The sequence below is a fragment of the Ursus americanus genome, chromosome 4 (genome assembly GCF_024610735.1).
Source record: "Ursus americanus isolate L20-20 chromosome 4, mUrsAme1.1.p, whole genome shotgun sequence".
NCBI lineage: Eukaryota > Metazoa > Chordata > Mammalia > Carnivora > Ursidae > Ursus > Ursus americanus.
In genome coordinates this window covers 28,784,627-28,800,203 of record NC_142130.1, presented here as the reverse complement: position 1 = coordinate 28,800,203, position 15,577 = coordinate 28,784,627, and the positions used below count along the sequence as shown (strand labels likewise).

Genomic DNA, 15,577 nt, shown 5'->3' with positions numbered 1-15,577 from the left:
TCTCTGGATCCCTCCCACCGCACTCTCCTTCTCCAGCCTTCCAGTGAAAACAGAAGGAATTCTGTCCTTACCTCGTGTGGAGTGCTTTCAGCATATCTTTTGTTGGCTGTTTTGCAATGGCGGATGGAAAGGGAGGGGTGGATGGCTTTGCCTCCCAATTCAGCACATCAAAATATTGTTCTTCCCAATGCTTAAGTATTCTCACCTTTTATACTACTTAACCTCAGAGTCCTACACTGATGTAAGGACCTTTGAGAAATGCTGCATGAAAAGGCATGACGGCTGTCGGCACAATGAATGCATGTGCATTCATCCGGAGCTCTCTCTTGGGGCTAAGCCAGGTGGGGCTAGAATGAGGTGATGGGACACATTGACAGGTGGAGGGCAGGAGAGAAAGGGTCTCAGCAAAGGAGTCAAACTGGTGCAATGGTACATAGGGTATGCAAGAGGAACTGGGCACCATGAGGAAACATGTCACCTGTTGAGGTGGGGAGAAGGCAGGTGCTGTAAGGAGTTAGGCTCCAAAGAAGGAGTCTGCCTATTTTACAGGGAGAAATTGGGGCATGATGTGTGAATGAATGAATGGTAAAAGATCTTAGGAAATAAAAGTCTGCGTGAAGAGGAGAAGAAAGAGAAAGGAAGAATGTTTTCTACTCTTCCTTGGAATCACTAACTGGTACATTGGAAGGATTTTCTCGGTAGGCTGATACCACACATAGTATCTCCTAGGAGAGGATCCCAAGCATTATGTTGTCAATGTCTCATATATTCATGTAATTTGGGGAGGACATTGTGAATGTCTTCTTTATATGAGTCTAAGTTCCACAGACAAATAACGCATTATGTATTTACTGTTACATAACTTTTTAAAAAAGATTTTATTTATTTAGTTGACAGAGATAGAGACAGCCAGCGAGAGAGGGAACACAAGCAGGGGGAGTGGAGAGGAAGAAGCAGGCTCCCAGCAGAGGAGCCTGATGCGGGGCTCGATCCCAGAACGCCGGGATCACGCCCTGAGCCAAAGGCAGACGCTTAACGACTGCGCCACCCAGGCGCCCCTGCTGTTACATGACTTTAACGCACTTCCTTCCACACCATATAGGAAAGCAGAGGCATTCCTTGAGAACCCCTGTGGAAACCATGCCCTTTTGAATTTAGGAAACCTACCTTAGCATTGGGAACAGTTCAGTGCCTGACGGAGCAAGAGGGAGCTGTTACCATTTTGCGATGAGTGGGAAATCATACCAAGTGATATTTCAGCATTTCAACAGCTTGCTTCCCAAAGTAAGTACTGGTGAAATGAAGTGTTTTGTTTTGCTCTCAAACTAGTGAGCCAAAAAAGAAGAGAGTAGTGAAGGTGATGATCAGTGAGGTGGTCTCAGATTTGGGCAAGAAACACCCCCAAAGGGGCACTGCTCCTTCAGAAGTTCCCCAGCCCTACATGGTCCCACATATGTGCATGAACCCCTCTCCGGTGTCTGAGCTCTGGTCCAGCTCCTCACCCCCATGGCCAACCCAATCTCAGCCTCCCTCCATCTCTCCCTCCCCGACAAGGAGTACCTTCAAATAGTTCCAAATGCGCTGCCTGTTCTGTGGGTCAGACTCTCTCTGAAAGCCACCAACTCATGTCAGGCTGAGCTCTATCCCCCGTCCTGTCTGGATTCTTAAATTATAGCAGCAGGAAACAAAGGCTCCATGGTTTATTTTCAAAATCATTTGTTATCTTGTCCTCTGTGTGTCTATTTAAAAATAGTGCTGTGCAGGGTTGTTCTGTCAGTGTGAAGGAGATGAGTGGAGCACAGGCTGAGGGCAGCAACCATCTGTTAGCAGTTTCTTGAGAATTCTGTTGCCTTACCAGTCAAGGACCATTGAATCTCGACCCCAGAGGCTTCTAGAAAGCTGTTAGTGCAGTTCCTCCTTGAGGAGTTGGGGCAGCTGAGACTCAGGAGGTTAGGTCCCTGGTGGCAGTTTTGCCCAGCTAGTTGGACCAGAGCTGAGAATAGAACCTTGGTTCTCCACTCCTCATCTGTTGCTTTCCCTCTACCTACCCTGCAATTGTAGAGATGGTTTTTAGTGCAAAGAACTATATTTCCTTAAGCATTTTTGCCCCATGTGCTCTGCTGCTTTCCAGTTATTAACTCGAGGTTATCCCATTTCGGAAAAATGGCCAGGAAGGAAGTCATAAAGTTGTGATGGGGGATGAAAGTGAAAGTTGAACAGTAAAGCACTAAGTCCCCTTTCTCCCTGTCCTGACATTTGGGCTAATGACATACCGCCCAAGGCTATATTCAAACAGTGGCCAGAATGATTTTTAGAGCTGTTCTTTTATTTTAAAGGGGTTCTTCATTCGAATCTTATTGCGATAGTTGTTTTTCTCTTTAGATTCTGGTGAATGGAACCATTTTTGCAAGAATGTCTCCTGGACAGAAATCTAGTCTTGTTGAAGAATTTCAGAAATTAAAGTATGTATTACTGCATGAAACGAGAGTGTATTCACTATCTATTGCTGTGTAACAAATTACCTCCAAATTCAGTAGCTTAGAATAACACTGTTTATTATTTTTCATTTCTGTGGGTCAGAAATCCAGGTGTGCTGAGTGGAGGCTTCTGGATTGGGGCCTCTCACAAGGCTGCAATCAGGTATCTGCCAGGACTGCAGCTCCGTCACCCCTAGAGTTGGAGGGGTTTGTCCCAGCTTCCCTGGCATGTTGTTGGCAGGATTTAGTTCCTTGTGGGGGGTTGGGCTAAGAGTCCCAGTTTTCCATTGGCTGTTGGACAGAAGCCACCCACAGTTCCTTGCTACACAGGTCATTTCATAAGGCAGTCACAGCGTGGTAGCTAGTTTCCACAAGAGTGAGCAAGCAAGAGGAGCGCGCGTGAGAGAGATCACCATTTTTTATATCTTCCTCTTAGAAGCGATATCCCTTCACTTTTGTTGTGTTCTCTTTATGAGAAACAAGTCACTAGGTCCAGCCCACATTCAAGGAAGGGCTTTATACAACATTAGGAATACCCAGAGGTGCCAATCACGGAGAGCCATTTTGGAACCTGCCTACGCCAGGCAGCATTCCTTCTGTGGCCTCTACAGCATAACTTAAAGGAAGATTCTCAGATTGAATGCGGAGAATAGAAAAAATAGGGGCGTGTATAGTTCAGAACAGGAAAAATGGTGAAGTGTGTGAGTTGTCATCTGGAATTATTTGAGGTTGGTCCATTAGAGGCTATGTGAATGATTTCAGGTCTTCTAAAAAAGAGGTGGAGTGATATTTTCACAGTATCTGGTCCTGGCAGAGGTTTGGGTATAGAGGACAAAGTAAAAAAAAAAAAAAATCCTTTCTTATGTCCTTGGAAATACAGATGATCAAGTCACATCAGAATGAAATAGTTCTTGAGACCAGACCTGCCTATAACTTTCTGGGAATGTTACAATTTCTGGCCTACAGATTTCTGGAAAGGGAAAGGGAAAGGAGAACAGTGAAACTTCACATAACTGCAGAGAAGTAGTAGGTAAAACCAGGAGACTGCCTTTCACTATTATTTTTTGTTGCCAAAGCATTTTTAGGGAAGTTTTAAGAAACTGCCTATCAACTCCCATAATGCCTTGAGGCTAGGTTAGTAACTGGTGTCTAAAATGACTATTTTACTTACATGGTCATTATATGATAGTGGCTGAAGAAAGTAATTTTACCCTTCTCAAATGTCTAAGAAGTTTTGTCGATTTATATGCTTACTTTTGAAAAACTATATTCCCCAAGAAAAATCGATTCAGGAAGACAGATGCTGCCTCAGAATGAACCATTTTCTCAATTTCCCCATCTTACTCCTCCTGCCTTTATCACTGGCAATGCACATAAGGTTGCCCGAGTTCTTGCCTGCATTCAGGGAGCACTAGAAGATAGAAGATTCTTCGTGTGTTATAAAGACTAAACACGTGCTTCAAGCCTGAAGAAAGGAAGCCACTTGAGCAAATGTGCATTGTCATGACACGCACGTGAGCACATGAATTGTTCATGGGGGATCTGCATGTCTAGCAGCCAAATATTAGGTCGAACCTCATGAGTTCGTTTACGTTTGACCATTTTTGACTTATAAAAATGACTGTTTCTATGTGCCAACGAGTAATAAGGAAATTGAGAACTTCATTCTTTGCCTGTATTGATTTTGTTATTTTGTGTGTTTTTGGCAAATTGTCTCCAAGCCTTTGATAGTATTGCCATTAATCAATACCTATAATGCATTATTTACCTATAAGAGAAGACAATGTGCCCTGCGTCAGAAATTTCTTTTTCTTTGGCAACAGCTTTATATTTACCTTTGCATTTCAAACCGGTATAGCATATTATCTCGTGTCATTCCAGGAGGCACATCAAACCAGTATAGCATATTATCTCATGTCATTCCAGGAAGCATCAAGAATATGTGTCCATGTCTCTGGTTCTACCCGTTCGGCCATTTCCCAAGTGTTCCTCCTCCTAGTGTCTAAACTCTGAACTTTCAATGGTGTCAGCCACCAAAACACAGATGCATTAGGTTCTGTCTGTGCGTTAGGTGTGGGGGGTGCTGGGATTATGGCTGCGTGCTCTGAAGCTTAGCCCTAGTCAATGCAATCACCCGGGACTTCTTTCGACATGTATAATCATCTTGGTGGACATCTGTCGCAGAATCACTATTCTTTCTATGTGACTGAAACAATTTAAATACCCAATGGCCTTATTCCTCCAGGAATGTTTCTCGCCAAGTCATTTTCCATCAGCCGGAGTGCACGTGTGTTCAAAACACACACACACACATCGCACGTGCGTTGGTTGTGATGGAGATGATCCAAGCGAGGTGTTAAGGCATTAATTTTTCTCATGCTTTTCCCCGCAGTTACTATGTGGCCATGTGTGGAGATGGGGCTAACGACTGCGGGGTGAGTAGAAATGACTCCAACCAACGTAGGCAGTTTCCTACTGTCCCTCTTGAGGACCCCATGGTTCCCCGGGGTCTGTGTCTTCACCCCTCTGCCAGCAATCGCTTCACCAGTTTGCTGCTTACATTCCCCACACCCAAGTGTGGGCTGGATACTGCGAGGTGTAAAGTCGGATGAGCCACTTCTGCTGTTTTCTGACAACGCCTAGAATAAAAAGGGCAAGGAAAGGCTCCTTGGACTCCCGTAGTTCAGACCCAGAAGGGACTTTACCAGATGAGTTGGTTTAAATCTCTCATGTTGTCAATACAGAGTGAATCTCAGAGAGGTGAACTCTTTTTTCTTTTTCTTTCTCTTTTTCTTTTTCTTTTCTTTTCTTTTATCTTTATTTATTTATTTATTTATTTTTTGCCTGAAGTCACACAACTGGTAAAGTCTTAGGGAAGAAAACATTTGAAATGGATGGTTTAAAGTTTTGAATTATGTATAGTATAAGCTGCATTTTTTTCCTGCTAACCTTCTCCAGGGTCAGTTTCTAACAGTTGGCTTTAACCGCACATTTTTATCATCAGTGAAATCGTAGACCAAACTATTTGGCTATTATAAACTATAGCAAACCTAAATTAATGATTCTCAGCAGATGACTTCCCACACACAATAGAAGGCAGCACACGTTTTAGACCCTGAGTTTTGAAGATAGATACTGTTGACACAGTAGCCTACCTTGAAGATTTATGAACATAAAAATATATTTTCAGTACAAAACTGAAGAGGATTGCTTTGTATTTCCAAAATCTATTAGATACTTAAGATCTGGGTAGTTCTTTGACTTTTTTTTTTTTTTACTTATTTTCTTCCAAGTTCTGTGAAAAACTATGCTCACACTTAAAGATCTATTACAAATTTTTCTACCTTACACTTCATGAGAAGAAGCCAGTTGTTAGTCTGCTCTTCAAAACCTAAAATGTGGACCCATTCCCATAGTTACGTAGAATTTAGAACAAAAGAAATAATAAGTGTTAAAAAGGACATAGCCTCTGCTTCCTTAAAATTCATTATCTGGTTGGGGAAAGAATCTTGCATAATATTAACCCAAACATAAAGTAGATGGTCCTAAAATATGTAATGGAGAAACAAAGTACCAAGGGAGAAAGAGGAAGAAGCAAATATTCTAATATTTACTGAACAGGAATTTAGTATGTACCAGCCATAGGAACAAGATACTTTGCAGTGTTACAGACCCACAGAAGTACAAAATCCCATTTTATGGGCATGCAATTCTTGTAGGATTAGGAACTTGATAGCCTGCCAATTAGCCACTGTCTGCTCTGTGCACTCTCTGGGCTGCTTCTAGTCTTGACGACAACGAGTTAGCCTTTATTTTAGTGAGACAACACGTGTCCTGGAATGATCTGTGGTGTCTATGATTTGATCCCTGTCTCCAGTGAAGATGCTTTACTCGCCATACTTCATGCCAGCAGTTAGCTGGTTGGCTAGATCAGACCACCCAGGAAAAAGTGAGGATTAGATATATTTTCTTTTTGTTCATGAAGATGGCCTGCTACGTGGTAAGAACTGTGATAGGGAAGGCCCCCACAAATGTCCACCCAAATGCTGTCGTCTTTTTTGTGGACTTCTTGAATGAGTGCTTCCCTTTTCTTATCACATCTACATTCCCACAACCAATGCACACACGCGCACACACACATACACACACACACACACACACACGAACACACCCACCACTTTTCTACCTCAGGGTCATTGTTTAGCTGATGCCCTCTTTCATTGATGACTTTCTGGATCAGGAGAGGGAGGGTACCCCAGGTGGAGGGACAGCATAACACAGACCCAGGACTGGAAGCTGACAGTGTTATAAACTCAACGATGTGAAGAATACCCTCATGGTGTTTGAAGAGTTAGAGCCTGGCCCGAAGAGTCCTGGGTGTAACATGAATTTATCGTTCTAGGCTTTGAAAATGGCTCATGCGGGCATTTCGCTGTCAGAGCAGGAGGCGTCTGTGGCCTCCCACTTCACCTCGAAAGCAGCCAACATCGAGTGCGTGCCTCAGCTCGTCAAGTAAGCACTACTCCCTTCCACCCTCGCCGTCTGACCGGACAGAATTCAACCATAATTCACAGCGATAAGTGTCACAACGGGGCATGGGGACAGTGCTATCAGAGCACCGATTAAGGGGCCATTAGTGTGCTTGGGAATGCTGGTGAAAGTCACCCAAAAAGTAACTTTCGCTGAGGCTTACAGAATGAGCATCTAGTCATGTGGGTAGTTGAAAGGTAGAGTTGCTATTTAAAAACCAGTTGCATTTCTTACTTCTCCTCTCCCTTATTTTTTATGTTGGGTGCATACTGGAACCTTCCTCCCTGAGATTGGGGTGGGCAAGGAAGCACAAAGGGAACACTGCATCAGATAGCGTCCCCAAATAGTGTTACGTCTCCAATACACAAATCAGTGGATATCCAAAATGATCACATGAAAGACTACATTCAAGGGAAGGGGAAGGAATTAAAAACTTGATTTTCTCAGTACCTCCCTCATTTCCACCCGACTCTCATTGCTGATTTTGTCTCTACTCATATCTGAAACGTAGTTAAGAATAAAACATTAGGCTTTATATTTTGTTCACGACTCCTCTTCACCTGTAGCTTCTTATAACAAGGTAGGGTAACTTCAGTCTATCTTCATAGCCAGTGGTCTGAAAGACATCACCAAAACTTGAGATTTATTCAAAAAGGATGATCACGAAGTTGTCCAGCATGGCTCTTGGTGCGTCTGTGCGTCTGAATGGGCAACTACTAGCAGGAATCACTCACCTAAAGGTGCCAGTCTTGAAGTTGCATGCCCGTGTCTGATTGCACAGCAGCAAGACAGTTTGACACATCTCCCTGATCCCGGGATGCGTGTACCTGTGTCCTTCCACAGCCTGAGACATCAGCACCTCCCCTGCCTCCAGCAGCTCCCCTTCCTAACTCCTGTGTTCTCTGGTCCTTAGAGCCCTGAGAACCTCGGAGCACTTTGAACTCTTCCCCTTCTTGACCTGCAGCCAGGCAGGCATTGTGTTTTCCTGATCTGTCTTTTGGAGACTCTCTCCAAGCCCTTTCCTTACTCTCTCTACTGTCTTAACTTCCGTTCATATCATGGCGACTACAAAATGAGAGTGCCCATGACCCTCTCCCTAAATCATGCTTTCCATCATCAACACGACTTACGGAGCTTTTTAAAATATTGTGCTTGGAAATGTGGTGGATGAGGAATGAGACAAATCTTTGCCCTGGAGGACTCCCATCCCAGTAAAGGTACAGATAGATAGAAATATAATCACCAAACAGAGAACCTTCCGCCTGATAAGTGAGAAGTCCTCAACAAATTAGGTTTAATAATTTAATGCCCAAACAATATGGTAATTGTTCCAGTAGTTGATGACTTATGCCAGGAAGCAAGGTTTCAGCAGGGGAGTTGGAACTTGAAGGATGGACAGGACGTGCATAAACAGGAAGGAGGTGGGAGAATATTCCAGCTGGGTGACGTGGAGAGCCATGTTTAGAAATGGGGTTTTAACTGCAGGAGCCCAATAGCCCAGTTGAGCTAAGAAGGTGGGAGTTATGGAGGGTAAGCTGGAGTGCCAGGTGTGAAGGGAGTTTAAACTCTTTGCGCAAAGCGCCTACTCGATCCATCCAAAAGGCAGTGGCATTTGAACTTCAGATGCTCTGTCTCACACATGTAACCCAATGCATTTGTGAATGCACGTAGTGTTTTAAGATCCAAGTCATGATGTAAAATTTCTCTATGGCAGATGGTTTAGTGAGACTTCAGGGTAGAAGATCTTTGCTTTTATATTTCATAGATTCATAACGATTAGATCTGGTTCAGCTCTGTTAGGCTCCTTTTACCCTTGCTCTCCTTGATGCATCCCTGGGAAAACACCCCCCCGAGGGGCGCTGAGGTACAGTTTTGGATGCCTAGACCCAGAGGTCCTCGTTTGCTCCTTCGAAACATGATTGACATGTTGCTGTGGTTGAAGCCCTTCAGGACGAGGACTGTACCTGATTCATTTCTGTATCTGCATGCCAGGACTAAGCTGGATACATCAGAACATTCGATGAATGGTCGTGGAATGCGTAAATAAATGAGTTAGCTTCTTAAAATTCATCATCATTAGGAACAGCAGTAATTTTGGAGGCTCGTGCAAACCTCCTTTATACTTTCCTCAGAATGGCTTTTTTCACGTGCCTTTGAATCTAGGTGCTTTCATTCTTCTGGAAAGGTACACACAAAAGCACAAAAAGGATGAAACCACCCAGTTTATGTGCGAAATCCGTCCAAGCTTCACACGCTGGCCCCTCCTCAGCTTGTGTGCTGTTCCCTTCTCTGTGCTGAAAAGTGTGCTGTTCCCTTCTCTGCGCTGAAAACAAATGGCTTCACAGCCTGGTGGAAAACATCTGGCCAGCGCATCCTGGCCCGTCTCTCCCCAACATTCTCATCATGCCTGAGGTGATACAGTTACCAGTTTGGCTTTTAAGGTTTTCCTTCTCGGGTACCCCTTCCGATGACAAAGTGTTTGAGCAGCCAGATGTCCGTGCCACGGCGGTGGACGTGGGCTGCCTCCCACGCGAATTCGCTTCTGTCTTGACAAGAGCAGGCTGCGGGAGGGGTTGTTTGCCAGGTTCCCCCGCTCCTCCACCGTGAGCTCCTGCCCCGCCCTGTCTTCTTTGCCTGTCATCACCCACCACTGAACCAAGCCTCAGTTTAGGGAGTAACAGCTCAAACAGCATTTTTAAAAAAAGAGAATACTTACTTTTTAACCTGCAGTTTTAACTGTTGTGTTTATGTCTTTTGAACTCCACACCAGCTCAGATTATTACCATGGGCTCTTCCTGGAGCATTGAAACCAACAAAACGCCATTCATCTCACATATTGAAGTCACATCCACACTTCCTGACGTGCAAGAACACCTGTCCTTTAGCTTCAAGTCTCTGCGGGACTCCAAAACACACACAGCTCAGTTCTCAGAAGCAAGTGTTGTTAGGGTGGAACAAGTCACAGTCGAGTCAAAGCTTGACATTTTGCACCTTATCATGGTGTCTTGTGTTTATAATATCTGCGCTAATCTTTTTAATTCACTGAAAATAAAGACTGTGCCTGATTCATTTTTATTCTCCACAACCCGAAGCAAAACGCTGGTACCTCATCAGCCCTAAATACAAGTGCGTTCATGAGTCAGTGAGTGAGGTCATGACTGAAGCAGAGAATGAATGAGCAAATGAGCGCTTCAATAAATAATTGAGAGGATGAATCGTTGATTAAGTGAATGTCTATTAACAAGCTATTAAACTTAAACGCTGTTTGAAATATAAGAGAGACCAGTCAATGTACATCATGCATAACCAGTTATTTTTATTTTTTTTCAAACAGAGAAGGCCGAGCCGCTCTGGTTTCATCCTTTGGGGTATTTAAATACTTGACCATGTATGGCATCATACAGTTTATTGGTACATCGCTGCTCTATTGGGTATGAACCTCAATAATTTCTTCCCATTTTTAATAGCATCGATATCCTTGGTTTATTCTTTGGGGTGTGGCTCTTACGCAAAATTTAATGTTTTATAAATAAATGACATTTCTCAAAATAGATGTCTGCAAACTTGGGAACTTGGCATAACCACACATGACACATGGAGCTAGAAATAAGTAGTTAGGAATCAGTTTTCTAGGAGTGTTGTTTTTTTCTGGATAACTTGAGACACTTGACCTCTTCAAGCATCTATTTCTTTACTTGGAGTATGAAGAGAGCTTCAGAACAACCTAAATATAACTAGCAGGAAATGCATCAGTTGCCAACTATGGAATATTTTTGACAAAAGACTAAGAGGAGATAAAAAGAAAGAGAAGTTTTTGAATTTGACCTTGAAGCACTCAAAAACTAGATAAACTCCCATATGGGAACTTTACTGCTAAACTTGCCCAGAACTTACAGACTTAGACATGTCATTAGTAAAGGATTATCATTAAAAAAATTTTTTTAAGATTTTTATTTATTTACTTGACAGTGAGAGAGAGAGCAGCAGAGGAAGAGGGAGAAGCAGACTCCCTGCTGAGCAGGGAGCCTGATGCAGGGCTCGATCCCCAGGATTATGACCTGAGCCAAAGGCAGAGGCTTAACTGATTGAGCCACCCAGGTTCCTTTTATTAAAAAAATTTTAAGAAGGACTTTTGAAATTAAATGATAAAAATAATAATTTTAGAATTAACTAACTGTATGGAAGAAATATGTATAAGTTGAAAGTAATCTTCATTATTTCAGTCATAACTGGCTCTACAGTGAGACGATCCAACAGGCTCAGGGAACACTTCAGGGAGCCAATTATTATACTGTTTTCTGAGACATTTGAGAGATGAAGGAGAGGACTGGAGGACTCTAGTGTCTGATGGTCTGTTTTGTGCGAGAATCGCACACAGAGGGCTAAGTGGCAACCAGGCAGATAGAAACAGGAACTGGGTTGGGAGTCAGGAAACCTAGATTCAAGTTCTGCCTCTATCACTAAAAACACCTTAGATCTTGCCCTTGGCCAAGCCCTTATGTGCCTCTGGGAGGTCAGGCTGGCAGATTTCCAAAGTTCTCTATAGTTTTAGGACAGCTGCTTCTAGAACAAAAACTAAAGCTGCCTTGGAAAAATTTCTCCCTGTTCCATCTTACCTGCATATGTATAATTGTACCAGTCTCAGGAATAGAAAGGAAAAGATATGTAGAGAAAGAAATATAAGGAAGACAGAGAGAGAGTTGGAGGGTTTGACCCTTGGGGAACAATTTATGGAGGATAAGGAACAATTTATGTCTTCTCAAAAATATGAAAGAATTCTCAGTTCCAAAGTCTTCATGCATAGAGTTGTGTCCACATAGAGATAGGCCACTCTGCAGCCATATACTCTTATGGTCTAGACCTAAATAAGAGTGTCCCCGAAAGACCTTTATTTATTTATTTATTTAAAGATTTTACTTATTTGAGAGAGAGAGAGAGTGAGTGAGACAGAGTAAGCACGAGCAGGGTGAGGGGCAGAGGGAGAAGCAGACTGCTCGCTTAGCAAGGAGCCCGATGTGGGGCTTGATCCTGGGACTCCGGGATCATGACCTGAGCCGAAGGCAGACGCTTAACCAACCGAGCGACCCAGGCACCCCCCCCCCCCCCGCCAAAGACCTTTAATCAGAAACTTCAGGGCCGTGGGTTCACACTCTAAAAATCCAGAAATATTTCTCATTTGAATAAATGTGGTCTCTAATGGTTCAGACCAGATCATAAGTCAATGTTCAGTGAACAGCTATGACGCAGAGTAACAGAGCTGGCTGCAACAGGTATCGCAAAGCAAGTTTCTGGAGATAACGAGTTGATTTTTATATATGACTTCATAAATGTGAACTTCAAACAAGTTCTGTGTCTACACAAACCTAGGAAGTCAAGCATACCAGAATGAAGTCTGCAGTGGGCTTACTTGGGGTAGGGATTCTTGTTCAGTTTGTGAAAGTGAATGGACCCCAAGAGAATAATACTGTGAACTCAGTCTATGGATAAGAATGGAGAGTAATATCCGTTGAATGATTTGAAGCTTGGATTTCAAAATTTTAAGCTTGACGTTCTCAGCGGGTATCTTATGTCGAGACTTCAACTGTCCAGGCTGAGACTGCAGCTGTGGCCTTTGAAGAGGGTGTTTCCCAATTGACTGACTCTCGTTGCTAATATGGAATTAAGCTAAACACTGGGAAAATCGTGATCTGGTTTCATTCTCTCCAATGAGATGCTAAAGATCGTAGGTAAATTACTTTCTTTTTAAAGAGGAAAGAAAAATAACTGTTGCTTCTTGATTACTTTCATAAAGAGTTTTGGCAACGGTAACAATGCTACAATGGCAGAAGCAACTCTTCTATTTACTTTTTGTTCAAGATTTATTTATTTATTTTTAGAGAGGGAGAGAGCGTGAGAGAGAAAGAGAACATGAGGAGGGAGGGGCAGAGGGAGAGGGAGAGGGAGAATCTCTAGCAGACTCTGCACTGAGTGAGGAGCCCAAGGCCAGCCTCAATCCCATGACCCTGAGATCATGACCTGAGTCGAAACCAAGAGTTGGATGCTCAACTGAGCCACCCAGGCTTCCCCTTATATTTACTTTTATTTCCTTTTCAGCAACTACAGCTCTTTGGGAATTACCAGTATCTCATGCAAGATGTAGCCATTACCTTGATGGTCTGTTTAACAAGTAAGTGTTTTAGCAAAGTAAACAGAATTATTTGTATTTATCCATGACATTCTAGAAATGTTTACACAAATCAAAGCTTCTGAGAAAGATGCACCTTTATTACTAAAACCACATTACCTGCGAGTTTTTTGAAAGAGGTTTTGGAGTAAGTTGAGGCTTGAAGTCCTCAGATTTGACACTAAAATATCCTGATAGCTAATAGGTCTTAACCTCATAAGATGATCAAAGTATTCTCAGTTCTTCATAAGTGTGTGTCTTGTACATAGAAAAATGTACCAGAAATCTAGGAAGGGAAATCTTTAAAACCCAAAGGTCACTTTCTGTTATTCAGCTATACTTCACATTGACATGAAACCAGATTTTTGCTAGGTCTTTGACGTGTGAGAACAAATGCTAGCATTTAATTCTAGGAATTCTCTCAAAAGCAAGGTGTGGTTCACAGCAGCTATTGCTCATTTCCTTCCTTTGAGATGACGCTGATAAAGTATTTCCTATCAAAGAACTCAGGGCTTCATACTAACTCTTAATAAGTGAGAAAGGTGACTGCCTCAACAGAGAGCAAAGAAAAAGAATGACATAGTCATCTCTTTCTCCTTGTTCAACAATGGAAGTGTTATGAAAACTAACTGATAAAACATCAGGCAATGCAGGATATTAATAACCTTGAGAATTTCATGTAACGTCTTAAAACATGAAACTGATATTGAAGTCGTTTATTATATCAACCCAATGACAGAAGTTACCAGCATCAGAGATGTAAGTAACATCAATTTCAATTCTTCCGGCTGAAATGTACATTCATAGTCCATTGACATATTTTTCTGTGCGTTATTAATAGTCACATGACTGGAACATTTTGAATCCATGATACCGCTTTTGCAATGTTGGATATTTTCCAGCAATTTGTATGATTTACTTGTGAACATGGTCGATGATGCTAAAAAACAAAACAAAACAAAAAAACACCAGGAAGTTCCAGGAGCTAAGCTAGCAGGCAGTAGCATGAAGGTGAAGGCCATGGCCATTTTCCACCACTCCCTAGCTCTGTGCACGTTGGCAAACTATTTACGAAATAATTTCCTGATATGAAATGTCCTCATAGAGTTGAGAGAATCCAGTAAAACAATGCATGTGAAGCATACAGCAGTGTGTCACACGTTTTAACCACGCGTCACAATATGAATGCTATCGCCTTGTGCCTATTCTTTTTCTTCCTTCAAAATGCCTGGCTAGCTCAGTCAGCCCTTGAACAGAATTAGACTGCATACAAGTAGATTGTTGGATTAGAAATCCAAAAATATGAGTAGTGTGTTTGGGGTAATTTTTTTAAAGATTTCATTTTTTTATGTATTTATTTATTTATTTGAGAGAAAGAGAGAGAGACAGAAAGAGACAGGGGGAGAGGAAGAGGGAGAGTCTCAGGAAGAGGGAGGGTCTCAAGCAGACTCCACGCTGAGTATGGCGCCTGCTGGGGGGCTCAATCTCATGGTGCTGAGACGAAATCAAGAGTTGGATGCTTAACTGACTGAGCCACCCGGGCACCTCAGTGTTTGTTTTTTTATCCTCTGCCTTCGAACACTATTGTTTTTCCATCACTGCAAGCTCTGTCACCCTGCGGGCAGATCATTTCCTGGTCAGTATTATGTATTAAAATGATCTCATCTTTAGACATTTAAAGTCTAGGTATTGTAAACTAACTTGTCATGTTTTCATCCAGTTCAGAATTTTTCTTCCTCTAGATCAAGCCTGACCTTGGAGCAAGCAGTGGGAGAGAAAGCCATGGTCTCTACTTTCCTTGTGTTGTCTACTCTCCACTCTTGCTTCAGGGAATCTGGGAGCAACAAGAGCAAATGACTTTTTACTTAGGTGGGGGTATTGTAGTTCTGTCCTGTCAAGTGCCCTCTAACACAGCAGGCATCTAAAATTCATGTTCACAAGTAAATCATACAAATTGCTTAAAAATATCCAACATTGCAGGGGGCGCCTGGGTGGCACAGCAGTTAAGCGTCTGCCTTCGGCTCAGGGCGTGATCCCGGCGTTATGGGATCGAGCCCCACATCAGGCTCTTCAGCTATGAGCCTGCTTCTTCCTCTCCCACTCCCCCTGCTGTGTTCCCTCTCTCACTGGCTGTCTCTCTGTGTCTAATAAATAAATAAATCTTTAAAAAAAAAATATCCAACATTGCAAAAGCAATATCATTGATTTAAATTGGCATGGGACTCACTGGTGAGTTCTTGGGCTCTTCAGAGATTGCTGTGAATTCCTCTGGACTAGACTACTCCCTGACATGGGTGGTGCTCTCTCCCTCTGACTCCTCAGGATTCCCCCTCAGCAACTGCCTTCTAGTGGTATGCATCATGGAGCCTTTTTCTACAGCTTGGCCCTCTAGCCCCAGCAGATGGCC

At 42.8% G+C, this 15,577-nt stretch overlaps 1 protein-coding gene across 1 annotated transcript in view; it reads left to right on the top strand.

The window, feature by feature from the left end:
* ATP13A5 (ATPase 13A5) overlaps window positions 1-15,577 on the top strand; it is an 87,864-nt gene that overhangs the window by 53,283 nt on the left and 19,004 nt on the right. Inside the window, exons 20-25 of the mRNA XM_045812599.2 lie at window positions 1,159-1,284; window positions 2,383-2,462; window positions 4,870-4,912; window positions 6,880-6,989; window positions 10,342-10,438; window positions 13,101-13,173. Of these exons, the coding sequence (XP_045668555.2) occupies window positions 1,159-1,284; window positions 2,383-2,462; window positions 4,870-4,912; window positions 6,880-6,989; window positions 10,342-10,438; window positions 13,101-13,173 (529 nt within the window). The remainder of the gene's footprint in view (window positions 1-1,158; window positions 1,285-2,382; window positions 2,463-4,869; window positions 4,913-6,879; window positions 6,990-10,341; window positions 10,439-13,100; window positions 13,174-15,577) is intronic.